We start from the raw sequence: 26981 nt of genomic DNA, 5'->3' as shown, positions 1-26981 counted from the left end.
TTTTGTAGAAGATGAAACTTAGGGCCAGAGAGACTAAGTGACTTACCCTAAATCCAGGGGGGACCCAAACAAAAGAGAGTGTGACATGGTCCCACCTCTGGCTCTTAGCCACCTCTGAATGATGCCCACGTGTCCCAGGGTCTTCAGGGGGTGGGGGCCATGGGGGTGAGTAGATGGTGGCTCAGAAGCCTCCCGACCCTGGATTCCCCTCTTCTGGCAATTTTTAAAGGGGGGGTGGTGGGTGGGGCATACATAACAGGCTGCAGCCACCAGGTGTCTGAGTGCGAGAAGCTCAAAACACTGCCCAGTTGTTACCCAGTAAGACTCCGAATGCCCAGGGCTCAGTGCCCACAGGCCCGGCCAACCTGCCTCTGGCCACCAAAGTGGGGCTTCACGGGTCTCACTGACCCCCAGCTCAAACTCAAAAGGCTGTTTTAGGTGTGAAAACTTGGGCAGAGATCTCCAAAGATAATCTAGGAGACCAAACAAATTTTAAGCACAAGTCACAGAGGCTGGACACTTATTCAAAAATTCATGCTCCTGGTTCCCTGAAGCTCAGTTTTCTCATCTGTAAAATGGGGATAGTAGTTCTTAAAGCATAATGGTATAGTGAGGATTTAATGAACTTAAAGCATGGGGCCTGGCACACTGTAAACACTGAATAAACTAGACTTTTCTTCCTGCATTTCCTTGTTATTCTCTTAAATAAGCCTCCTCTCAAGGAGAAGCCATGACTTTGACCTGCATATTACAACAAGAGCCCTGAGCCAAACATACCATTTGAGAGCCCTATTGTGTACAAGGGCCAGGGTGGCAGAGGACACGTTAGGAGCACAACGACACAGCTCTACCCTCTCTGACGGTCACAACGTACATTCACTTTTTTTTTGGCCTCGGTGCACAGCATGCGGGATCTTAGTTCCAACAACCAGGAACCACCCGGTGCTGTGCCCCCTGCAGTGGAAGCTCGGAGTCCTAACCATTGGACTGCCAGGGAACTCCTGGTACATTAACATTTTAGAGGCTCTCAGAAATCCTGCATTTCGCTTTCTTTACCTCGGTATTTCCTGGGTTATTTATTCTGTCTTAAAGACTTTTTGGGTTTTGAGGTTTTCTGTGACTGTCAGTGGCACTGTTCACCAGAATCTCTGCTGTTCCTCTTTTGGGCAAAAGGTAGACTTACTTGCATTTCCCCCATCTATGTGACTTGCTTTGGTCCACTAGCTATAGGCAGAAGGGAGAGGTGTCACTCTGGATGGAGACCTTTAAGCACTGTGTTCCTCCCCCACCGTTCACTCCGACCCTCGAGGGCCTGGGACAGGCTCAGCCTGGGTCAGCCAAGTCCGATGGGCATGTAGTCTGAGGAGTGAACCTTTTGGGAGTCTGGGAGTCTTTGTTAAACACAGCATAACCCCGTCTATCCTAACTGATAAAATCCCTAGCGCCATCTGCAAGGACACAACCTGCCAGAAGATTTGGTTTATGAAGTGCTGATCTGGTCCCGTCACTCAGAGGAATGAAGATGAGTGACTACACTGGTCCCCTGGATAAAGTCAAACCCCAAATCTCAGAGACCACGAGGAAGGGACGCTGGGTCTTCACAGATCGCCGTAGAGGTCACCCCTACTCTTAGTTTGGGGCATCCTGTGGTATGGACTCCCTGGGGCTGCAGCCTGGGTCTCCTTATTCCTTTCCCAGAGGGCGGGCACCCTGAGTGAGGGGCTCGCCTCCATCCCCCATGTTCCCAGCGCCTGTTGCCTGAGGAGTGAAGGTGAGCCGGTGAGAGGAAAGGGCACGGGCACTGGCATGAGGCAGAGGCCCGGGGTGAGCAGGCAGGTGCCGGAGGACCAGGCTCCGAGCTGCCGGGGGGGCACCGAGGGAGGGATGCCCAGGAGGAAGGCAGCTTCTCCGTGTGGGGAGGTGGGGGTGACTTGTCCGGGTTTGAGGCGGGGTGCAGGCCACGGGAGCCCACCAGGAAGTCGTTGCAGCAGCCCAGGGCAGGGGCAGGCTGGAGGAGAGGGTGGGGGGACTCAGTGCGTCCCCAGTTCCTGGCTCAGGTGACTCGGCTGTTGATAGAACCAGGACAGCTGATGAGGGAGCTGAAGGGCTCTGCACTGGAGGGAGGATGTTGGGGAGCCGATGGGGGGGTAGGTAGGGGGGGTAGGTGGGCCCTCACCTGAGCCAGAGACCGGAGGGGGGAGGGGGTTCCTCGGAGTTAGCGAGGCCTCCCCAGGCGTGGTTGTGTGCACGCCCCAGCCCTGGGGAAGAGCCCGGTAGCCAGGATGGCATCGGGGAGTCTGCAGTCCCAGAGGAAGGAGAGGGATCTGGGAAGGAGGGTCTGGCCCTCCGTGTCCAGGACAGAGCATGTGGAGGCCACCTGGCCCGGCAGGGCCGTCTGGGGCAGCGGGACCATAAACCTTGGGGGTGGGGAGGTCGCAGGGGACTTTAAAGGAGCCTGGCTGTGAGGCAAGGACAGCAGCGCTGTGGCTCCTCGCGAAAGATGCAGAGACGAGGGAAAGCACTTTCACGATCACGTTTATTATAAATGATTTTCCGATGAAAGGAATACTTGGAAATTCAATATACAATGCAATTACAGATAATGGCATATTGCTAACCACTGTCGGTGTCCTGGCATACATCCTTTCAGTCTCTGTTCTCCACATACACGCCCACACACGTCTTCATTTTTAACAGGACTGGGCTCATGCTTTGCACCAAGTTCTGCTGTTTACCAGAGAGACTGTTGCTCCCTGGCATTAAACAGACTGCACTGATCATTCCCCAGAGCGTAAATGGACCATAAATAGAGGGAGGCTTTTATTTAACAAGGTGAGAGGAACGTGAGCATGTTTTGCATGCTGATGAGAAACCAGCCGTGCTGGAGAGGTGAGGGCCTTGGTCGGGGGACTGGTGAGGATGTGGGGTGAGTGACTTCTGGGAGCACAAAGACGAAGAGATGGGGTAGCACTTAAGGCACAGGTGGGAGGGTAGCCTTGGCTGTTTCTAAGAACGTAATGCACTTCCTTGTCTCACTGTCCATTTTTTAAAAATTATAAAACATATGCTCATCATAAGAAGGTTGAATAATTACAAAAAGTAGCAAGAAAATAAGTCCCACGTAATCCTATCTTAACATATTTCTTGCCTTATAATGATCACAGAACTGGTGTATAGAATACTATCTACACGGAAATATCCTGGCTACTATAAAACACTGCTGAAGTGCGGTTGTATCTGCTTAGACCTACGCTGTGGTTCTGACGGAAAAGGCCACTGGGAACCCTGACAGTCGGGCTCGGGGAAGGTATGAGGGTGTGTCACCAGGAGTCCAGGTGGGTGTCAGGCAGGCGACACCTCCCTCACTCCAGGCCAGCTCAGCATAGTGGACAGTGCTTTGTTCTGGGGCCCAGGTGGCCGGGGAAGCCCACCACTCACAGCCTTGCCTCACTCAGGGAGGGAGCGCTACCAGCACGGGAGCCCCTGCAAACTCGAGGAGCTCAGCTTGGCACCGCGTGCCGACCCCGTATTTTCACGAGCAGCCACTGCCTTCTCGGTGCTCATGACCATAGCAAGGCTCGCGCAGGCTTTGCCCCCAGAACCACACTCTCCTCTAAAGTGTACGTCCTCGCAGTGGAGTGCTGGGTTTGACCTTGCTGGCTCTGCAACTCCAGGACACATACACGGTGTGGGTGAGAGTTGCAACTTTTGGGGGCAACATTTACGATTTTGAGCTTACCATTGTTTCTTTTCTTTTTGTTATGCTCAAATGCATAAATAAGAAAAACAGACACACACATTTCACCTTGGGTCATATTGCACCGTGCTTGCCAACAAATTACCACCCTGGAGAGAAGGTGGGTACCTGCCTCTCGCTCATCTCCATTAGGGCTCTGCAAGTGGAGAGGACAGGCGAGGACCTGGGGGTGCCAGGGTGAACGTCTTGTGCACTGGAGTTTTTTTCTTTTTTTTTCTGGCCACGCCGCACAGCACGCAGGATCTTAGTTCCCCGACCAGGGATCGAACCTGCGCCCCCTGCGGTGGAAGCACGGAGTCTTAACCACTGGACCGCCAGGGAAGTCCCTGAACTGGATTTTTTTTTTTTAAGGCTTCTTCTATGAATATCTCACTGATTCCCATAATATATAATTCAACAGGAAATACAAAGATTCCCTTATAATTAATATAGAACTTTCAAATATTTAGAGTAGATCAAAAAGATGTACCAGAATGTAAATAAGTTACCATCTTTTAATGCCCCCCTAACCAAGGGTGTCCTTGGAGGATGGCACCCCCCTCGCCCCAAAGTAACTGCCTCCTGTACGGAAAGATGGGACCCTACTCCTTTCTTCCTTCCAACCCCCAAGACTGCACAAAGGGCAGCCCAGCCCCCAGCCACAGGGTTCCCTCTACCCACCCCACACCCCCTCCAAACACCAGTCATTCTAGGACCTTCCACCAGGACAGCTGAGTGGGCGGCGAGTCCACTTGCGGGTGGTCGGCCTCCTCCACGCGGCCACTACCGTCACTTCCCAGAGCAAACCGGATCCCTCCGCTCCCTGCTTCAAACACTTCCGTGTCTGCTAATAGCAAAAACAACCGTGGGCTCCTCTCCCCAGTGCCCACCACGTGGCCGGGACTGTGCTAGGGGCTCCCCGAAGCCTCGCAGAAACCTAATGAGGAGAGGAGGGTCACCCCCATTGTACAGGTGAGGAAGCCGAGGCCCACGATCTTCAGGATAAGATCCCACCCTGGTAACTGACACCAGGCCCTTCTTCCTCCGAATTAGTTTTCAGAATTCAGAAAGCAGCAGCAGCATCCGGGCCACGTTAACGACGCAGATTGCCGGGTTCCATGTGGAGAGACCGTGATTCAGACGGGAATCTGCATTAACAGGTACCCCATCCCACCCTCCGCCCCCCAACACACACACACTCTGAGGGGCCCTGCCTCTCTTTCCGTACTCCACCCCCTCCCTGTGCTCCCAGCACCCAGAGCTACTTCCTTTAGGCAAACCAATGCTACCTGACCCTCCCTGACCTGCACCTGTCCCTCTGCCCTGCCCCAGGTCCATCGGCCGGCTCTCTCCCCCTCTGCCGTCAGTTAGGCCCAGTGGACGCGCTTCCCCGCCCCCTCCCTGGGCTTCACCACATCCTGTGCAGGTAAGTCTTGGTTATTAGCTTTCAGCAGGTGCTCTGAGACCTCTGATTGGCTCAGCCGCCTCCCATAAGACAGGACCTCCTGCACCAGAGGGTAAGCTCCTTGCCACCTATCCGGGGCCCGACGACGTTTCTAGAATGGCACATGAGGCCTGAGCAGATGAGAGGGTGCCTGTCGGACTCACAGCCCCACAGCCAGATCATCTACGTGGAAGCGGGGAGTGTCGCGTCCGCGCGCGCGGGTTGGAAGAAGAATTTCCAGACACGAAGTATCTTAGAAAGGAGTGAGTTTACTGAGAACAAAGTGCAGAGTTAGCGAGGGGCGCTGCAGATACAGCGGGCCCACTTCCTGACAGAGCACGGACAGCCGACCCCCTCTGTGGGCTAGTGGCCAACTTTTATAGCCTCAAGACAAAGAAAACTCCTGCTGGCAGGGTGGCATCAGGCGATTGGTCAGGGTGCTTCGAGGTTGCTACATGGTGAATACTTTACCTACTGTGGAGTCGTGGGGCTGTGCGGTTTAGATTAGGAGAGCCCATGGCAACAGTTGCTATGCGGGCTTGGTTAATTCCAGAGTTTTTGCCCCTTGTCCTTGATGTAGGGCTCCACATTCCCCCCTCTTTTTATATATGGGCCAAATCTTTGGCCCCTTAACACCCTGCTCATGACTGACTGTCTGCCTATCCCCATCTCGGGCGATAGGAACCCAGGTCACTGGGGAAAGGGGCGATGACCGTTCCTAGCTTCTTCCTGCTGGACAGGGGCGTCGTGGCGCCCTGGGTCCCAATGCCCGCTCTCTGTCAGGGTGTGTTTATGGAGGGAGATGAGGGCCCGTGGAATGATAAGGCAGCTTGTTCCGACGTAGTCCATGTGCCAACTGGCGGGTACCCTTGTTGCACCATCTGGAATTGAATCTTTTGAACCTGTCAGGAAATGAACTTAGATAATGCGTTAATAATGCAGGGGCCAAACAACGAAACAAGGGCTATCAGGATTAATGGTCCCAGCAAGGGCAATAGCCATGTCCATATCTGGATCCTCAGAGAGGAGAGGAGGCTGGAAAGCCAGCTGGGGCCCTGTCCTGCTCTCTCTTTTAAATCTTCTATTAATTTGATGTTTTTCTTTAGAATCTGGAGGTCTTCTTCAGCCTGGCCGGAGGTATTAATATAGAAGCAGCCTGTCTCGTTTAGTAGGGCACAGACACCCCCGCCTCAGCTGTTATAACATTAAGGGCCGTCCTATTTTGTAAAACCCCCTCGGCCAGAGAACCTGGGGCTGACTGCTGTTCCTCAGTGGCTGCTACCGTAGCCTTCCAAGGCTCCTGGACCTTGATGGTGAGATGGAGAACGCTCCTCTCTAAGGGGTATGCCTGCAAACCAGGAGAGCCCTCTAAAGACACTATGCATTATTTCGGGGCAATCAAAAATTGGGTTATCATAAGCATGCCCCCCCCCCAATCAGCGGTTCGTTTTTTTTCTCTCCAGGACAGGTCTTAAGGCCTCCTGCAGGAAGGACCCAAGGTTGGGAATGTCTCCTAAGGAAGCTAAATCCTTTGCAGTCATAATGGTCGCCTTGGGACCACAGCAATTATTGTGCAGGAGCTCCTCCAAAGTGTGGGAAGATCCAGATTGACCCCGTTACCGCACAGAAATGAAAATCCGGTGCCCCTCAAGGATACCCCCATTGTGGGTCCCCAGAGCCAGGCCCTGACCTTTTGGGAGTTTTCCTCTGGAAACAGACTGGGGTCCTATGGCCTAGGATTATATTGGGAAGGCCAAACTCCGAGGAAGTAATCATCTATTCATACAGGGGAGAATCTGGGCTCCGACTGATTGAGTGTGACAGGGGCACTGGCATAACAAATTTCTCAATATTAGCTGAATTATGTTATATTTTGGGGGAGAATCTTGCCGGGAGGTTAAACTAAGTAAGTGTCTGGTGGTCACACCGATCCCCACATATTTAGTTCCCAGGGCCGAGCTATTTATGGGGATATGGTCTTCATTAATATATTTCTTAGTCACATTTTTCCTTGAATTTCCCCAAAATAAAGTGAAATTACCTTCATGTAATACGTCGTATTCATCCTCCTCTGACCAGGGACCCCACTCCAGACTAGTCTGATTAAAACTGAGGGTGTAGTTACAAAGAGAGTCATTTAGCCAGCCCCCAATGGGTCCCCATCCATCCAGGTTGGAGACAGTCCTTTAAATTATATCTTTTCCAGTATGCATGATCCCCTGATTGTAGGTCGTGGGGCATCTGGTCTTCATCCGAAAATAGATTACTGAGATAAGCTTTAGAAACAAACTTAAGAGTGTCCTTTAATAATTCAATTAAACTTTTTAGCAATATAACATGACAGCAAGGAACTAACTGGGAAGTGAGTCTTGGTAACACAGACCTTAATTAACAAAACTAGAATTTAATATTCAGTGAAATGTAATTTTTTTTTTCATTGTGAGGGAATTAACCCTGCAGCCAGGGAAGGCTTTATCCCATCAAATAAAAAAATGAGCTTTGTCAGGGAGCTGGAAAAAGCCAAGCAGCCGTCTGGGATTTTCCATAGCCCCGACTGTTTGACTGACAGCTATTGTTTACCCATTTGAAATTCCCTGATTTAGGAGTAGACTGTTGTCATGTTTTAAGGACATCAGGATGGCAAAAGTCTGGCAATGAGGGGTTAATTTTTGTAGAAGCAGAATGAACTTTATCTATGCGTGCCGCGATCTTCATCTATGCGTGCCGAAAAAAAAAAAGTTTCTTCACATTGAGTTATTTTCATTGCCGACAAATTTGTGACAGTTATAATAAGATCTAATTTAGTTTATATTAAACCTAGGCACAATAAAAGTATTATACTTAATCTTGATCGCTCTAAAGACATGTCTATATTAATTAGATCAATAAACTTAAACATTAATACCAGGTATTAATTTAATATTGAATATTCCCCAGTTCACGTGAATCTGAAATTTATTTAGCTTAATTTTTCTTGTATTTAGAATTGTTTGATTTTTTTTTTTTTTTTTTTTTTGCGGTACGCGGGCCTCTCACTGTTGTAGCCTCTCCCGTTGCGGAGCAACAGGCTCCGGACGCGCAGGCTCAGCGGCCATGGCTCACGGGCACAGCCGCTCCGCGGCATGTGGGATCTTCCCCGACCGGGGCATGAACCCGTGTCCCCTGCATCGGCAGGCGGACTCTCAACCACTGCTCCACCAGGGAAGCCCCTGCCTCTTTTTTTTTTTTTTTTTTTTTTTGGCTTGAAGTTCTACTAATTAACCCAAGGCAGGATCGTGTAATAATTTAGTGTCCCATTAAGAGGCCATTGTTCTCGGTCCTCCAGTTTATACTGGGTCCAAGCCGTGTTACGAAAGAAAATGAGCCTCTTCTTTTTGAGATTTTCAGGGTCAAATTTTCCCAGTTCCTGAGGATACGGCCGAGGGAGGCTCCCGAGACATCACAGAATCCATTCTTAGCCTGTACGCCGTAGAACGGGGGTACTGAGAGTCACCGGCTGACAGAGAGGCGTCCCCTTTGTCCCAGTGATCTCTCCGTGCGACTAAGGCACAAAATGGGCCGACCGTCCCAACAATCACGTCCGACCGTGAGAGGTGACCCCTGAGCGTGCGACTGAGGCACCATGCGACTCAGGCAGGGAAAGAAAGGAAAGAGAGGAGATTCCCGGGACCCACCGGGTGACTCACCGTAAGGCGATGCCCTGAAACGTGAAAGGCACTCCGGGCACGGCTCAGAGGCAATGCCTAGGCTCCTGTAAGTCAATCCGGACCGAGAAAAAGGTGAAAGTAACAGAGAAGACAGGCTGAGGAATCGGCCTCGTAGTCCTGCCGGGAAGGCGGCGGCCAAGGGGAGGAGGCTCAGTGTTCTGCTTGAACCAATACGCGCCTCACAGTGCACGGAAGTTGTCTTGCTGGGGGCAGATGCTCTAACAGCCTGGTCTGTTCCGTGACCCCCTTATCCTTTCACGGGAGTCTTCAAGCGGCAGGCGCCCTAATGGCTTTTAAATGCCTGACCCGTGCCCGCACGATACCAATCGGCCTAGTCCGCAGTCAGGAGGAAGACAGAGGGACCCTCACCCGTCCTGGGCGGCAGTTACTGGGGCGAAGTGAGCCGTGGAGCCTTCGGAACACACCAGGGAGTGGCCCTGGCCAGAGTCCTCCGTTGCTTCCACGGCAGCTTGCCTTTTCACAGAGGGTCCCAAGAAATGAGGAGAGGAGGTGGGGGAGGAGATCCCCCCAGGAGATATCCCCGTACAGGCCACCAAAATGTCGTGGTCCGCACGTGGGCTGGAAGAAGAATTTCCAGACACGAAGTATCTTAGAAAGGAGTGAGTTTACTGAGAACAAAGTGCAGAGTTAGCGAGGGGCGCTGCAGATACAGCGGGCCCACTTCCTGACAGAGCAGGGAGAGCCGACCCCCTCTGTGGGCTAGTGGCCAACTTTTATAGCCTCAAGACAAAGAAAATTCCTGCTGGCAGGATGGCATCAGGCGATTGGTCAGGGTGCTTCGAGGTTGCTACACAGTGAATACTTTACCTACTGTGGAGTCGTGGGGCTGTGCGGTTTAGATTAGGAGAGCCCATGGCAACAGTTGCTATGCGGGCTTGGTTAATTCAGGAGTTTTTGTCCTGTGTCCTTGATGTAGGGCTCCACAGGGAGCAAACGCGTCATCACTCGAGAACAAATCCGGGAGGTCGTCCACCACAGCCACTGGATGTCGCTGGGCATGTCTGGAAGCCACATCACCAGTCTGCAGGAATAAAACAGAGAGATGCCCACGTTGTATGAGCAGGAAGAGAAACCAACCAAAAAGAACAAAACCAAGCCCTAACCAAAGGCAGACATCTTACAACGACACCATGGTCCATGGAAACTGCCGGGGTCACTCCTAACCCCGATGTGATAAATTCCCAAAGACAAGCCAACCTAAAAGCCCAAAGGTAAATTAGCCCATTTTTTGATTTGGGAACGCTCAAGGGACTTAGATGGAAATAAAAGGAAAAGACCTTGGTTTTCCAGGATCCTACTCCTCTGTGGCAACATGGCCACCGACGCAGAGCATCTTGCGGTCGAGAACCACCCCCTGTGCCCAGGTCTCCTGGGCTTGGCCACATGCAAGCGCAGCAGAGGGAGCCCCCAAGAAGGCCTGACCACTGCCCCCCAGACTCCCAGCACCCAGGACATGAAAAGGACCCCACATCTCGGGCTTTGGGAAATGCCAGAGCAGCCCTCAACCCAGGGCAAGGCTGTGCGGGAACGGGTGGCTGATTTGGCACAGTGGAGAGGGGCTCCGGGGAGGATGACCAAAGCTGGAGGACTGAGCTGGATTTTGAAGGACGGTCGGGACTTTGAAAGATGGACTGAGGGACATGTTGACTAACTCGCTAAAAAGAAAGTAAACACCAAAGTACATCAGAAGAAAACCGAGGGGAAACAAACGCTCAGGAATCCGGTAGGCATCCCAGCGTTGGCCTCAGATCCCTCCAACATACCAGGAATAAAATCCCCGAATAGGGGCTTCCCTGGTGGCGCAGTGGTTGGGAGTCCGCCTGCCGATGCAGGGGACATGGGTTCGTGCCCCGGTCCGGGAGGATCCCACATGCCGCGGAGCGGCTGCGCCCGTGAGCCATGGCCGCTGGGGCTGCGCGTCCGGAGCCTGTGCTCCCAACGGGAGAGCCCACAGCAGTGAGAGGCCCGCGTACCGCAAAAAAAAAAAAAAAAATCCCCAAATAGAAGTGCAGACCTACAGGAAGTGACAGACATGTAACAGCAGTGAGAAAGGAGGAGGGGTGGGCAGGGGCTTGCCAACGAGGCACCTTTCCAAGGTGTTCCACGCTGACCGTGAACTCCACCCCAATGTATAAGGAGCCAGGCCCCAGGCCGAGGGCCTTCCACTGCTTCTCTCACTGAATCCTCGCCCCACTTCCATGAGGATGCCACAAAGCCACGTGAAGCGCTCACCTCTGGACCATAGCAATCGCGGACTCCACGGGCAGCGTGCAGGGCAGCACCAGGTAGGACATGACCTTAATTGGTAAGAAGTTGCACATCTTGCTTATGTACCCATCTTGGTTTCCAATTGCTTCCCTCAGGGCTGAAAAATACAATTGGGAGGTCTGTCTCTCACCAGTGTAAAAACCAAACCATCTTCCCCGGGTGGTGCTTGGAATTTCTGTGAAATATACAAATCCTGGCAGCCCAAGAATCAGAAGCGTCCACAAAAGAGATCAGATGGGGAATGTGCCCAAGTAGCCCTTGGATCATCTACAGGGTACAGGGTCCCTTTTAAAGACTCTCTTTTAAACTGGCTATTTTTGGAGGCGTACACAAACTTCTCAAAGTGCCCCTGGCCCCAGTTTTATGAGCTCTTCTTTGCACCTGCAGCTGGATTCCATCTCTTCTGCCTGGAACCCCCTAGCCTTCTATTTCCCCTTTGTAATGACCTCCGGATGCCTCAAATCGCAGGAATCTGAGCAGCTGCTGGTTAGTGCAACTCCTGGGTGTTTGTGCCTCAGGGGCAAGAACCGGGCATCCCATTCCGTCTTTGATTTATTCTATTCTATTCTGGCCACATCCTGCGGTGTGTGGGATCTCAGTTCCCCGACCAGGGATTGAACCCTAACCCCCTGCATTGGAAGCTCGGAGTCTTAACCACTGGACCTCCAGGGAAATCCCTGTGCCGTTCATCTTTGAATTTCCCCAAATGCCCAGCTGGAAGCTGGACGGTGCATTCATCTATCCATTATATAATCGATGACACGATTAAATAACCAGATTCAGTGAAGGTTCAAAACTGTGATTTTGCGGGGAGGGAGAAATTAGGAGGGGCTCCTTGAGAGAGAAAAGGCTTTGAGATGGGAGGACAGGAGGAGAACGGCGTTCTCAAAGAACAGGCCACCTCCGGGGGTCCCCCCCAATATCCAGCGTGCCTGGACTTTAGGAGCAGAGAGCACAGCCAGTTAACACAAAACTCAGCTGGAGGTTGTTTTCCTCTGGCCAGGCCCCATGGGAAGGGAGACTGGGCAAGGACCCAGGGGGATGGGAGGCCCGTGCTGGGCGGTGTGGGTCCCAACGGGCCTGCCCTAGTCGCTCCGCCCCATCTCTTCCCACGCAGCTGCATGACCTTCCTCCACAACACACAGAGAAGCCACCTTTCTGCCTCATAAAGGGTCACAGAGAGCCTCTGCCGTCCCGCCCCCAGGGCCGGCACCTATGGTGAGCCTGGGCGACAGGGTCTCCAGGGTGCTGTCGTCCCAGGGCAGGATGCTGAGGTGTGGGTGATCCAGCAGTGTGGCTTCCTCAGGCCTCGCCTCCCCGGCGGCCATGCTCGGGGAAGACTGCAGGCTCCCGTGCTCCCAGGGGGCCTCAAGGACTTCCGACTCTGCTGGGGATGCACTCAGGCACAGAGGCGGCCTGTCACAGATGCCTGCGAAGGGCACAGAAACAAACCCGTCAGGCAATTTCGGGCGGCGGGGTCATTACTCACTCACACACACCTGCCCACCGAATTAGAGGGAAGCTGCAGGCCTGTTATTAGTACAAGGCGGAGATCAACGAGGGCAGGCAGTCCTAGCAGGGAGAAAGGAGTGCGGGGCTTTGACGCCGGATGGATGTGACGAGGGCGCCTGGCTCCATCACTCACCAGCTGTGTGGGCTCTGGAGCCACGTGTGGATTCTTGATGTTCAAAGCTAAGGGTTATAACTAATTTATAGTAACGGAACCACTGGTTAAGCCAGCGGTCCAGGCCATGCAGCAGCCATTCAACTGCTACCATTATCATCATCTCCGCTTTTCAGCTGAGGAATCAGAAGCACAGAGAGGTTAAGAGATTTGTCCAAAGCCACACAGCCAATACGTGGCACAGCGAGAATCGAACCGAGATGTGATGTCAAAGATGGCACCCTTCCATCACACGGCCTTGAAAGAAGCATTAGGTCAGGGGGTTTGTGCAGGCCCTGCCCTAGGTGCCGGGGCTCAGGAGCCAATACCAGTGGGTGGTTCCTGCTCGCACACTGGGTGGGGGCAGTGGGACAGGTAGTTTCGGATGCCCACGCCTGCCTCGGCTCACCTCTTGCTTCCAACCTCAGATTAAAAGACCTGGGGCTGGACCTCCCTGGTGGTGCAGTGGTTAAGAATCCGCCTGCCAAGGCAGGGGACACGGGTTCGAGCCCTGGTCTGGGAAGATCCCACATGCCGCGGAGCAACGAAGCCTGTGCGCCACAACTACTGAGCCTGAGCTCTGGAGCCCGTGAGCCACAACTACTGAGCAAGCGTGCTGCAACTACTGAAGCCTGCGCTCCTAGAGCCCGTGGAGAAGCCCGCGAACCGCAACGAAGAGTAGCCCCCGCTCACCGCAAGTAGAGAAAGCCCATGCGCAGCAACAAAGACCCATCGCAGCCAAAAATAAATTAATTAATTAAAAAAAAATAAAAGAGGATGCAAGAAGAAGAATTCACAAAAAAAAGACCAGGGGCTGCCCCTGGATGCCCACACCTTGCTTCCAAGTTACAGCTCCCAGTTACGCTCCCCTGGATCTTTCCGGCCTCTTTTAGACACACAGCTCACACCCTGGGACTTACTTTCCCTTAGGCATGTTTCAGAGAATCTGTTCCCAGAGGACACCTGGCCCAGCCCCACGGGTCCTCTGCAGGACCCCGAGGCGGCCAGCCTGGCAGAGGGAGGACCTCTCTTAGATCATTAAACCCAAACCCAGCACCGATGCCGCAAGCACCCAGCCACATGCCAGTCTTTAGGATTACTAAGAATCACCTGGCGTCATTTAATCCAAATGTCTTTTGCTAGAGATGTGGAAACGGAGGCCCAGAGAGGGGAGGTGGCTTGCCCAAAGTCACCTAGTAACTTCCACAGGGTCCATCACTGTTCTTTATTCCCATGTTGCTTCCAAATTTCATCCCCAGTCCAGAATGCTTTCCAGAACCTCGGACTCTGACATCACTGTGCTTCTTGCACAACCACCCAAATGTGCCCCCGGGGCACGGCACATGGGGCCTGAGCTTCCCTGCAGAACCCTCGCCCTCCTGAGGGCCTGAACACTGAGCAGAGCCCCTCTCCCCCAGTGCCGGCTGCAGAAGCCAGAGGCCAGGTCTTCATCCCTAAGTCTTCCTCCTCCTGAATCTCTGGTTGGTTGCCTCCAAGTCCTGTCCCCTTGGGCCCCTTCCACCACCCTTGCTGCCGTGACCCCGGCCAAGCCCACGGCGGCCTCCTTGACCTCCTGGATGCTGCCATCACACTCTCTGCACTGCGGCCAGGGGCGGGGGGGGGCTTCCAAAGCTCCCTCTGACCACCCTCACTCCCGCCTCGGCAGCCCTCCGTGGCTCTCTATTGCTGTGGGATGCAGACCCTTTCACCACATCCGTGAGGCCCAACCTTGTCCCTCAACTTTTCACTTACTGCCATTCCCGCCCCTCTCCTTTCTGTCCATCTCTCTGGGTGCCCCACTCCCACCACTCCAGTTACACACGCCTTCTTTGCACCTCGTGTTCACGTCCCCCACGCCTAGAATGCTCCTGTTCGCCCTCAAAGTGTCAACACGGATTCACACCCTCCTGAAGCCCTGCTTTCCCCTGCCTTGCAGATCCCCTCACTCCCTGTGTGATCCTACAGCATCCTGTATCTTCCTGCCAGGGCAACCGAGCACACCGTCAGCCTTCTCTTGACATATCTGTCCCCGACCATGTTGCAGCAAAAATAGAAATGGAAGTTTTCCCTCTCCTGAGAACAAGGAAAATAAAGGGAACAGTGAAACAGACTAGAGAAAGAGAAGAATCATAACGTGGCCTGAAAGAGTTCATCACTCCTAGTCGTGTTTCTTAACTGTTACTAACCTGTAGTTTCTGTAACTCGATCTGTACTTCACAAAGCTAACCTATGACTCTTTAACATTACGTGAATTACATCCTGCACTCCCTTGCAGCAAATCACCCCTTGCAGGATTTGCATTTCAGAAAAAAGGTCACAGGCCAATAACCCAGAGACAAACGGACCCAATTACCTGGCTGCCTGACATGACACCAGCTGTGACTATTCTGAAATAATGCAGGAAGAAGAAGAATGCAAGACCTTCACTACTTTGACCCTTATCATATACCCCAGACTGCGAGCCCCACATATAAAATCTTCTCCGATTCCCAAAGCAGGGGGGACACAGTTCTTGAGGCCCTAGGCTGCTGTGTCTTCCCTTCTGCCTGGCAGAAAAATAAAGCAATCTCTGTCTTCCTCCAAAATCTCTGTCTCCATATTTCTGTTCGGCATCGGTGCACAGGGAAGCCAATATTTCGGCAACAACCACGGGACTAAGCTCCAGGTGGGCAGGGGCCACATCCGTCTGTTCGCTGTGGAGTCGTCAATTGCTTGGCACCTAGACGGTACGCAGTAAACATTTTCTGAGTAGATAAATACATGTATGTCCCGTGAACCACACCATCTCCTTGGTCTTGGCCAAAGGCTAATTCAGAGGATTAATGCATGAACCAACCTTTAGTATCGAAGAAAAATAGCCCCAAACATATTTGGTTCCACTCTAACATTTCCAGAACCCAAGTCCCCCAGCCTGGACGAGCCAGGATAAGTCAAAGGCAGGAACCTTCCCCAGAACACAGCTGGGCTAGTGGGCGTGGCCCACACCCGCCTCGAGGGAGCGGGAGCTATTCTGTCACCTGCGGCCCAGAAACTGTTTATCTTCCTTCTTTATCAAACTAAAGGTTCACAATTGTCCAAAAGCAGAAAAGAAAAACAAAGGAACTGCCTTCAGCACACAGACAGGTGACACTGCAGAGGGAGAGCTAATAGCCCTAGGGCTGTGACATCCGGGTTCAGGTAGGTCCCAGCTCTGCTCCCCAGTGAGTGGCGTGCGGACCTGGGCTGCCTCTCCAAGCCTCTGTTTCCCCATCTGTAAAATGGGGCAAATACTTCCTATCTCGCGGGACTAATGAGAGGGCCGAGCGAGACGGTGGGTGAAGGTGCTGAGCGCTGAGTGATGGAGTCAAGACTGTGGACCAAGACTGTGAACAGAAAGCTTGTTAAAGGGGCACTTCAGTTGCCCTACCATACATACCATTCTCTTCCAAGAACCTGACCGTGTCTAAATATCCTTGAAAGCATAGCTCTCCAAGCACCTGTGAACAAATCAAGTAAATTAACTGCAGGGGGGCAGTCACTAGGCACCATTCCTTTCAACATCACCCGAAGACGGCAGACCCAAAGCCAAGAATCCCCCAAGCTCCAAGCCGCTGCCATGTGCCCAGCGCAGCCACTGCGGGGTGGGACAGGGCTCTGCTTTCCTGCAGGACTCAGCTCGAATGACACCTCCTCCGTGCAGCTGGCACCCCAGCATGACGGGTGCTGGTTTCTCTGGTCTCCCTGGGTCCCTGGACGAGCCTCCACCCTAACAAACACCAGGGCCTGATCTTCTTGTCGTGGGACAGTAAGAGCTGCCTCCTTTGCTCCTCGGTGTACAAACCACACGGGCAAACCAATCCTGCTGTCCAGCCTTCCCTCTCCCCGCGAGCACACGCTGACATATACATTGCATGGCACGGCCTTCCTTCTCCCCAGAGAACTGGCACTGTGCAGATTCTACCCACTTTCTTACTATGTTAGGGTGATAGGGTCCACCACGCTACAACGACAATCAAAAAAAGATTAAACTGGGAATTCCCCAGCGGTCCAGTGGTTAGGACTCCGAGCTTTCACTGCCAAGGGCCCAGGTTCAATCTCTGAAGATCCCACAAGCCAAAAAAAAAAAAAAAAAAAAAAAAAAAATTAAACCACCAAATGCAGTGTAGTTCTTTTTTTTTTGGCTGCACTGAGTCTTCATTGCTACGCGCAGGCTTTCTCTAGTTGTGGCGAGCGGGGGCTACTATTCATTGCACAGGCTTCTCATTGCAGTGGCTTCTCTTGTTGCGGAGCACGGGCTCTAGGCACACTGGCTCCAGTAGTTGCAGCACATGGGCTCAGCAGTTGTGGCTCATGGGCTCTAGAGTGCAGGCTCAGTAGTTGTGGTGCATGGGCTTAGTTGCTCAGCAGGCGGATTCTTAACCACTGTGCCACCAGGGAAGTCCTGCAGTGTAGTTCTTGACCATGGATGCAAATAAGAATCATTGGGATAATTAAAAAAAAAAAATCCTACTATCCAGGCTGCCCGTACTTACGCTATAGCCCCTGGAGGTGGGATCTGAACAGCAGCGCTGTTTAAATGCCCCCAGGCCCCCTCACCTTGAGATCCGCAGGGAATAGCACCCGGGTTAATAGGTAGAGGTTCTCGGAGCAGAGGCGCACACTGAGCTTGGTGAAGTCCACGTGAAGAAAGTTCGTGGACTTGACTTTGGGGCAGATGTCACTCTCCCCATAGAAGGGGGAAACAGTGATGGTCGTTTTGGTATCAAAGAAGGGTATGATGTCACTCACTGCTCCATCTACGTACCGCTTTTAAGGGAGAGAAAAAAAAAGGACATACTGTCAGAAGCTCTGGGCTGGTGTTTTCTGTGTGTTTCAGATTATGGCCAGAGGCTTCTCAGAGCCGCAGGCACATACGGTGAGGGGCTTTGGGATCACTCTTTCAGCAAATCCCTACTGAGCATTTCTGTGCCAGGCCAGGCTGTAGGCTGGCGCTCAGGGTTGCCACATGCTGCTGTGTAGTTTGCACACTGCACAAAAAAGTGCCTGGCCAAGAGGCAGACGGAGGCCGGCGTCTGGCCCACATCGTGACGGCCAAGTCCCGAGCCCAGGTGGGCGTCCCTAGGCATACCCATGTAATTTGCTTAGACCAGGGGCGCTGTGTGCACTGGGGACAGAGTGTGATGTAGACCTGGCCCTAAGGGAGACAGACGGTCATGGGTTCAATTCCAGAGGCCCTTGCTGCTTTAGGAATCTTGGACAAGACACTTAACCTGTGAGCCCGTCCACACCTGGGAAATGAGAAGCTGCACTGGAGACTTAAATGACGCAGTGAACCTGGGACTCGAGCTCTCTGAAAATGGCATCTTATCCCACAACAAAGGTGCATTTGGGGTAAGTATTGTGAGAATCAGTTTTCCTGTAGCCATATCCTTGAACAACCTTAGTGCCCACGGCCAGGCTGGGGCAGGCAGGTTTTGGTACAATTTGGACTGAGTCTACACCTATGAAACCAATGTCTAGAATGATTCCCAAACCCACGACCATCATAGCCCAGCTGTTGATGCCCACAGACCGGGGCGGGGGGGGCTTCAAATATCACAACTGGGAGAATTTCCCCAGCCAATCCTTCCAAAGGGAGAAATCTCAGGGCACACCTTGGCCTAAAACAAGTCCAAAAAAGAATCAGGCACGTTCAGCCATGGCTTAGCTATCAAGAGATTCTTGCCTTGAGTCCAAAAATGATTAGATGTGCACACACAGCAGTAAATTGTTGCCGTGTGATTTCTATGGAAGATACAGGAAGGCATCAAAACCCTCACTGGCAGAAAGGGACACAGGACCAAATGTCGGGAATCTTTAGTTAAGACTGAGGAGGGAGGAAGGAGCTGACTATTTTTTAATTATTATTTATTTTTTAAAATTAGTTTTTATTGGAGTCTAGTTGATTTACAATGTTGTGTTAGTTTCTACTGTACAGCAAAGTCAATCGGTTACACATATACATATATCCACTCTTTTTTCACTCAAGGGATAAAGTCCAATGACTCCTCTGTCCTGTATAATTTTCCCTCCACCCTGAACTTTTCTACAGGAACATTCTGAGTTCGCTCAGTGGAACCTCAACGTTTTGCTCTAATTATCGGCAGATTTCATCTGAGTACACTGAGCGGGGGTGACTGTGTGTGCACCACAGCTGGAGCAGCCTGGGCGAAATGAAAAGATAACAACAATGACAAAGCCACCCATGTTTACCGAATACTTACCTGTGCCAGGCTCTATGCCGCATCTTCACTGCATTATCGCATGTAATTCCCACAACAATGCTACAACTGTGCACTACAATTAACCCGCAGTATTATTAACCCTCCTTTGCCAATTCAATCTCAGAGAGGTTAAGAAATGTGTCCAAAGTAGTCCAGCTAACGTGGGCTAGAGCAGACATGTGATTCTAGGTTTGTCTGCCAGGCTGGCGCTGTTAGAATTGCAGGTGATCACTTCACGGCTCCAGGCCTCAGTTTTCTCATCTGTAAATAGGGGCAACTATGTGTCTGTCCCGGGGATGCTCTGGGGCATGAGTGAGGCTACCTGTAACCTGCCTTTGCAACTTGCTTTGCCAATTGAGGACCGTGCTGCTGTTAAAGCATGAACCAGGAGGGTTTCTAAAGTGCCTTCCTGCTGACACACTGGGATGTTGTGTCTTCTCTCCCACAGCTGTAACAACCTAAACTGTCTCCAGACATCGCCAGATGTTCCCGGGTGGGAAGACAGAATCATCTGATAACTGCTGCCCTAGAAGGAGGCTGCCAGGTGGTCCAGCACAGCCCAGCATCCAGTCCAGAGCCTGCAGGACAAACACCTCAACTTCTGTTTTTCCACCAGAGGCAGGGCTCAGGACTAGCCACGTGTGTTTACATCTTTGTTGAATGGAACCAAATTGCAGCCCTGTTGGCAGCTTCTGCCCTAAGCCACGGGCTGAAAAGGATAGAGTCAGACCCAGAGAGGATTATAACCCTCAACCCCTAAGAATAAAGCCTTATTACCGGTTTTCCCTGGTGGTGTAGCGGTTAAGAATCCTCCTGCCGATGAAAGGGACACAGGTTCAAGCCCTGGTCTGGGAAGATCCCACATGCCACAGAGCAACTAAGCCCGTGCACCACAACTACTGAGCCTGCTTTCTAGAGCCCACGAGCCACAACTACTGAGCCTGTGTGCCACAACTACTGAAGCCCGTGCTCCAAAACAAAAGAAGCCACCGCAATGAGAAGCCCGCGCACGGCAACGAAGAGTAGCCCCCACTTGCTGCAATGAAAGAAAGCCCGCATGCCCCAACGAGGACCCAATGCAGCCAAGAAAAAAAAAAAATTTATTACCTTACGTGAGTAACTGACTCTTAAGCATCTTATACCTTAATAGGCCACTGGGCACCTGTTTCAGTGCTCATGTGAAGATTAAGTGAATTGTGAAAATGACTATACTACCCAAAGCAATCTACAGATTCAAAGCAATCCCTATAAAACTACCAATGGCATTTTTCACAGAACTAGAACAAAAAAGTTCACAGTTTTTATGGAAACACAAAAGACCCCGAATAGCCAAAGCAATCTTGAGAAAGAAAAATGGAGCTGGAGGAATCAGGCTCCCGGACTTAAGACTATACTACAAAGCTACAAAATATGGTACTGGCACAAAAACAGAAATACAGATCAATGGAACAGGATAGAAGGCCCAAAGATAAACCCATGCACATATGGTCACCTTATTTTTGATAAAGGTGACAAGAATATACAATGGAGAAAAGACAGCCTCTTCAATAAGTGGTGCTGGGAAAACTGGACAGCTACATGTAAAAGAATGAAATTAGAACACTTCCTAACACCATACACAGAAATAAACTCAAAATGGATTAAATACCTAAATGTAAGGCCAGACACTTAAAACTCTTAGAGGAAAATATAGGCAGAACACTCTATGACATAAATCACAGCAAGATCCTTTTTGATCCACCTCCTAGAGAAATGGAAATAAAAACAAAAATAAACAAATGGGAACTAATGAAACTTCAAAGCTTTTGCACAGCAAAGGAAACCATAAACAAGACAAAAAGGTAACCCTCAGATGGGAGAAAATATTTGCAAACGAAGCAACTGACAAAGGATTAATCTCCAAAGTATACAAGCAGCTCATGCAGCTCAGTATCAAAATAACAAACAACCCAATCCAAAAATGGGCAGAAAACCTAAATAGACATTTCTCCAAAGAAGGTATACAGATTGCCAACAAACACGTGAAAGGATGCTCAACATCACTAATCATTAGAGAAATGCAGATCAAAACCGCAATGAGGTGTCACCTCACACCGGTCAGAAAGGCCATCATCAAAAAATCTACGAACAATAAATGCTGGAGAGGGTGTGGAGAAAAGGGAACCCTCTTGCACTGTTGGTAGGAATGTAAATTGATACAGCCATTATGGAGAACAGTGTGGAGGTTCCTTAAAAAACTAAAAATAGAACTACCATATGACCCAGCAATCCCACCACTGGGCATATACCCTGAGCAAACCATAATTCAAAAAGAGACATGTACCACAATGTTCACTGCAGCTCTATTTACAACAGCCGGGACATGGAAGCAACCTAAGTGTCCACTGACAGATGAATGGATAAAGAAGATGTGGCACATATATACAATGGAATGTTACTCAGCCATAAAAAGAAATGAAATTGAGTTATTCGTAGTGAGGTGGATGGACCTAGAGTCTGTCATACAGAGTGAAGTAAGTCAGAAAGAGAAAAATACCGCATGCTAACACATGTATATGGAATCAAAAAAAATGCTTATGATGAACCTAGGGGCAGGACAGGAATAAAGATGCAGACGTAGAGAATGGACTTGAGGACATGGGGAGGGGGAAGGGTAAGCTGGGACGAAGTGAGAGAGTGGCATGGACATATATACACTACCGAATGTAAAACAGATAGCTAGCGGGAAGCAGTCGCATAACACAGGGAGATCAGCTCCGTGCTTTGTGACCACCTAGAGGGGTGGGATAGGGAGGGTGGGAGGGAGACGCAAGAAGGAGGGGATATGGGGATATATGTATATGTATAGCTGATTCACTTTGTTATAAAGCAGAAACTAACACAACACTATAAAGCAATTTTACTCCAATAAAGATGTTAAAAAAAATTCCCAAAATAAAAAGAAAAAATAGATTAACTGAAGAGCTTACCTTACAGATAACCAGCTAATTATTCTACACGAAGTTGGTTTTGCTGCCCACAGAGCCCGGAAGGGGGCCAGCTATGGAATCTCTGTCTGAAGGCTGAGAGGCAAAAAGGCTCCGAGTCTGGGGACAGGTCTCAGGGGCCCAGGGTACCTGAGCCCAGTGCCTCTTTTTTTTTTTTTTTTTGGACACTTGGCTTGCTGGATCTTAGTTCCCCGACCAGGGATCGAACCCGGGCCCTTGGCAGTGAAAGTGAGGTGTCCTAACCACTGGACCACCAGGGAATTCCCTCAAACACAGTTTAAAAGCGGACTTACCACGCCTCTGAAGGAGGGGGGGATCAAGCCACTGACGAAAGGCACGAAGGAGGAACAAGACAAGGCCTGTGGAGACAAAAGGGAGTGAAACCACAGCCCAGAGCAGGCTGCCTTTTGTTCCCCTGGGTCTTTATAAGCCTTCTCCAAGCTAGGAGAGCAACAAGCCTGAAAACACTCCTGGCACAGAGGAGGTGCTTTAATAAATGGTTGAACGAACATGAACCAACCTACACACTTATTATTGCAGGCCCAAGTACCAATTCTCTAACGACACCATCTGCAGACTGTAGCTTCTTGCCCCTGCTCCCCACGAGGGTCACACTGGGCCATCAGAGACAGAACCAAGAGTTGGTGACTAGCTGATTGACAGGGAAGGCGCTAGATCAGGGCTTTGCAAACGCTGAGGTTCATCAGAATCGCCTGGAGAGCTTGGCGAACCACAGACTCGGTGCCCCACCCCTAAGGCTCTGATGCTGCAGCTTGGAGGCGGGGCCTGAGAGCCGGCAATTCTAACAAGCTCCCAGGCGATGCCGCTGCTGCGACTGCTGGTCCGGGGCCCACGCTTTGAGTCGCGCCATGCTAGCGAGCATCAAGCCGGATGTAACACTGATGCAGTGAGAGAAAGGGCTCACGTGGGAACGCACAGGTGCTGGCTGCCTAGAGAAAGCCTCCACAAACAAGGTTAAGTGGAAGATGACACTGGCTGCTGAGAAGCTGCTGGTTATATGTGCCAGGCTGCGTGCTCGTAGGGACCTGTGTTAAGTGAAATGATATCCAAGCAGTTCTCATAAAAGGCCTCAGCCAAACTAAGTGGTAGTTTCATATTGCCAATGAGCTTCTCTGTGCTAGAGGCAAATAAGACACACTCCCACCCTTGTGGGACTTCGCTGGAGGGGTCCTCATTAAGGAACAGGCATCACTGGGAGGAGGGACACATGTGGGATGAGGTCCCTGGAGCAAAAGGTCATAAGCCAAGCCTTGAAGGATGGGGAGGGGTTATTTGAAACTGAAAGTGTCCTGGAACACTCCAGTTTTGCATATGCTCTGGACCAGACCGCTGGATGCACTCAGAGTTCGTATCACCCTGGTACAGGAAGCTACAGCCAGCATCGTGGGCAACCAGGTTCTTTTGCATCTTAAGAAAAGAACGGGTCAGGCGGCTTACGACAGCCCTCTCTTTGTTGCTTCTGAAATGAAACGGTCTTTATGACTTGACAACACCCAGATAAGCAAACTGCTTACGTCCACGACTTCGTCTTTGGACCGAAAATCAGACACCAGCACATTTTCTCCATCGGCCACTCTGGTGAGCGAGATGACGATTTTGCCCGAGATGAGCTGGTGGACGTTGTCTGGGAGGTGTCTCTGGAGACCATCTCGGACGTGCTTGTTCAAACTGAAGGTCGGGTGGAGGACGCCAATGTTCCGACTCCTGGCGCTCCGGACAAGGTCCACGAGGGCCTGCAATGTCTGCTCTGGACGGAGAGAGACAAGTATACAAAGGAATGTACCACCCTGGAGATGGGAATGCTTTGTGGCAGGACCAGAAACCTGGCAGCAGGGAAGCTGCTGACCTTTCCCTTTCTCTAGGCCTGCGCTGTCCGATCCGGCAGCCACGTGTGGCTCCCGGGCCTGAGATGCGGCTAGCCCAAACTGAGCTGGGTAAAAGGCACACTGGATCTCAAAGGCTTAGAGCAACAAGAACAACAACAAAATGTAAAATATCTCATGAATAATGTCTTATATTGATTAGATGTGAAAATGATAATATTTTCGCTGGACTGGGATAAATAAAATTAATTTCACTTATGTCTTTTACTTTTTCCATGCGGCTACTAGGAAATGTAAGATTGCCTATTTCTGTAAGTTAGTGCTCTAGGCCCTCCCTGGCCACAGGAACGAGCCTCCAGAGGCCCCGTGAACCCTCTCCTCACCTCCATCCCTCCGTCAAGGCCAGAAGCCAGGCACTCACAGCGTCGGACCTTGAGCACGAATGGGCCTAACACTGAAGGGAGCAGACAGCAAGCACAGCCTTGGACCTGAGTTTGAATCCTGCCTCCACCTCTTACTAGCTGAGCCGCTAAACTAAGCCACTTCACTGCCTCTCTGAGTCTCAGACTGCATGTTTTTAACGTGGGACCACACTCAGCTACCTTTTGGAAATAGAGAAGATTAGATACACTACAAACTATAGGTGCTCAACCCAGATGAAGCACCTAATAAACAACTAGACTTCACTTTTAACCTCTAATGTCCCAATTACCAGACCATCCAGTGGGCACAGGGCACGTGCATGCTCCAACTGACCTCACTCACTGGCCTGGCCCCCTCTGGCTGGTCTGCACTGCCCTGGACAGAGTACCTGTCCCAGCCCAAGCCCTAGTCATCCATAGATCCTGGGATGCAGAAGGCCGGACACACATCAGCAGGTCCTGACCTGCTTCCGACCTCCACTCAGCTCTCCCTGCACATGTGGCCCCACTGAGCCCCGGCAGAAGGCACAAAATTGCACACAGCTGGCTGGTTCTGCCAGTCTCTCCTGCCAAGTCAGCCTGGGTTTGGAGGCGCTCTCAGGAGCCATGCCCAAGTCACAGGCCCTGGGAAATGCTCCCCGGCGGTCCCCAAGTGAGACAGGCAGTTAAAGCAGGAAGCTGGGGCTCCCAGAACCTCCGGAGCAGTTCTTGCCAGGACCTCTAGATTCACCTTCCAGGGACTTGGTGGTCCCGAGCCAGCCCCCGCAGGACACAACCCCAGGCCGCACCTGTCCTCTGCCTGACAGGAACGCCCTCTACGCTGGAGTCAGGGCACTTCACGTGCTGGCGTCTGTGCATTTGAATCTGGTCCCAATTAAACATTTGACCATGTGGCTGTCTCCAGGTCACAACTCTGGGACACAAGGGCTGGCTCAAGCCCAAGGTGGCCAGTCTGATCCTCCTTGAGGTCACATTTCCTGCCCTTTGCTCCTCTCCCCCTCGATGGGGAAGGCGGCCACGGTGGCCTCTCCTAATCTCCACCTCTCCATCAGCCCAGGGTCTGCTCCCTGATCCTATCCAATGGCAGGGCCGTGCTTACTAGCAAGGGATTCCTGCTGCCAGTGTCCGACACAGCAGTCCCTGGGTAGAGTAAAGAGTAAACCGTTAAGGAAGCCCAGACAAACAGGGGCTAATGAAAAGGTGCATTACCTTCCTGTCTGGGGGCCTCTGGATGCCAACAGCTCCGTGCTGCCACTTGCTCCAGGCCCTGCTCCCTGGCTAGGATCCCAGGCCAAGGATGTCATACCCTAGTGATTTAGGCCAGCTGGCCACAAGCCCCAGTCCGCCCCTCCCACTGGTACCCACGATTACAGAGATGCTTCACTAGAACAAGATTCAAATGCACAGGACCTCGTTTCCAGGGCACTGAGCAGGGGTGTGGTGGCGAGAAGAGGAGGGGATGTGGGATGTCCAGCCCCCAAGAAGGGTCTCAAACACTGGAAAAGGAAGAGACAACTTTCCTACCTCCCCTCACCCCCGTCTCCCCCCCTCCACAAAACACCTCTCCCCAACCCTCTTTCAATCCAAACCAGCAAGTTGCCCTCTACCTGAGAGGCACCCAGCCGCCCCCACAGCTCCCACGAGAGCTGGGCGGAGATCAAAGGCGCTCGGGGCCGGGGGTCTCCAGTCCCTCTGGTCCCCAGAGAGAAGAAGGAAGCCACCCTGGGCCACAGGCCAAAACCTCCTTCCTGGCCTGGCCGGAAGCAGGGCAAATCGGGCCTCCGACCCCCCCCTCCCCGCCCCCCGCCCCCCCACCCCAGGCGTCGCGCTCCCTCCTCCCCGTCGCTCTGAGACAACCTGGCTCTCAGTCCCAGGCTGGGTCTGGGGGGGCTTTCTTCAAGCCCGGGCGCCAAAAGGGTGTCGAGGCGAGGAGGCGCTCCGGGTTCCCACACCCAGAAGAGCCGCTCACCCGGCGCGCCCCCCTCCCAGGCCCGGCCACGGAGCTCCCCGGTGCGGGGCAAAAAGATGCACTGGAGGAGGCATCTGTCTGGGGAGACCCCGGGTGTACCCCGCAGTTTCCGTTTCCAATCCCGGCTCCACCGCGCGCCCCCTCCCCGCGCGGAGCCCCGCGGCGGCCCGGACCTACCCAGCGGGACCCCAGAGAGTAAGAAGGCGCAGTGCAGCGCCCCGGCCGAGGCCCCGAAGAACCTGCGCGCGTCGCGCAGGAGGTGCGGGGCGCGCTCGCTCAGGCAGCGGGTCACCCCGATGTGGTAGATGCCCAGGAAGCCGCAGCCGGCGAAGGACAGGCTCCAGCCGCGCTCGGGGTCGTACATAGCGGCGGCGGGTCGGGCGTCCGGGGTCCGAGAGCGCCGCGTCTCCGCCCGGCGCCCACTCTGGCTCTCAGCCGGCCCGGGTGCACTCACCCCAGGCATTCCCGGCGTGACGTCACCCGGCCGGCCCCGCCCCCGCTCGGACCAGGCGAGGTAGCCGGTGGGCCGCCCAATGCTGGGGCAGCACGCGGGCGGCGGAGGGCTGGGAGGGCCTGGACCCGGGCAGAGGAGAGGGGAGGACCCGTGCCCGCGTGAGGGTGGAGAGAGGTTTCCGACGCTCCAATAACAGTGGGTGTCGTGGAGAGAAACAGCTCCCT

General features: G+C 52.4%; 1 protein-coding gene across 1 annotated transcript; it reads right to left on the bottom strand.

Moving 5' to 3' along the window:
* Positions 1-9377: 9377 nt before the first annotated feature.
* Positions 9378-26696, bottom strand: PNPLA3 (patatin like domain 3, 1-acylglycerol-3-phosphate O-acyltransferase). The gene is given in 9 exon segments (XM_089921429.1): positions 9378-9929; positions 11141-11273; positions 12257-12369; positions 12371-12605; positions 16255-16315; positions 17415-17624; positions 22362-22427; positions 23604-23836; positions 26481-26696. Coding segments are annotated over 9 exon segments (1380 nt in total). The 5' UTR covers positions 26668-26696; the 3' UTR covers positions 9378-9787.
* Positions 26697-26981: the final 285 nt, after the last annotated feature.

The sequence above is a fragment of the Delphinapterus leucas genome, chromosome 11 (genome assembly GCF_059928025.1).
Source record: "Delphinapterus leucas isolate spDelLeu-1000000601 "Yukka" chromosome 11, BTC_Dleu_Yukka2, whole genome shotgun sequence".
In the NCBI taxonomy this organism is placed as follows: Eukaryota; Metazoa; Chordata; class Mammalia; order Artiodactyla; family Monodontidae; genus Delphinapterus; species Delphinapterus leucas.
The sequence above is the reverse complement of the archived record's forward strand: the minus strand, read 5'-3'. Positions and strand labels throughout refer to the sequence as shown.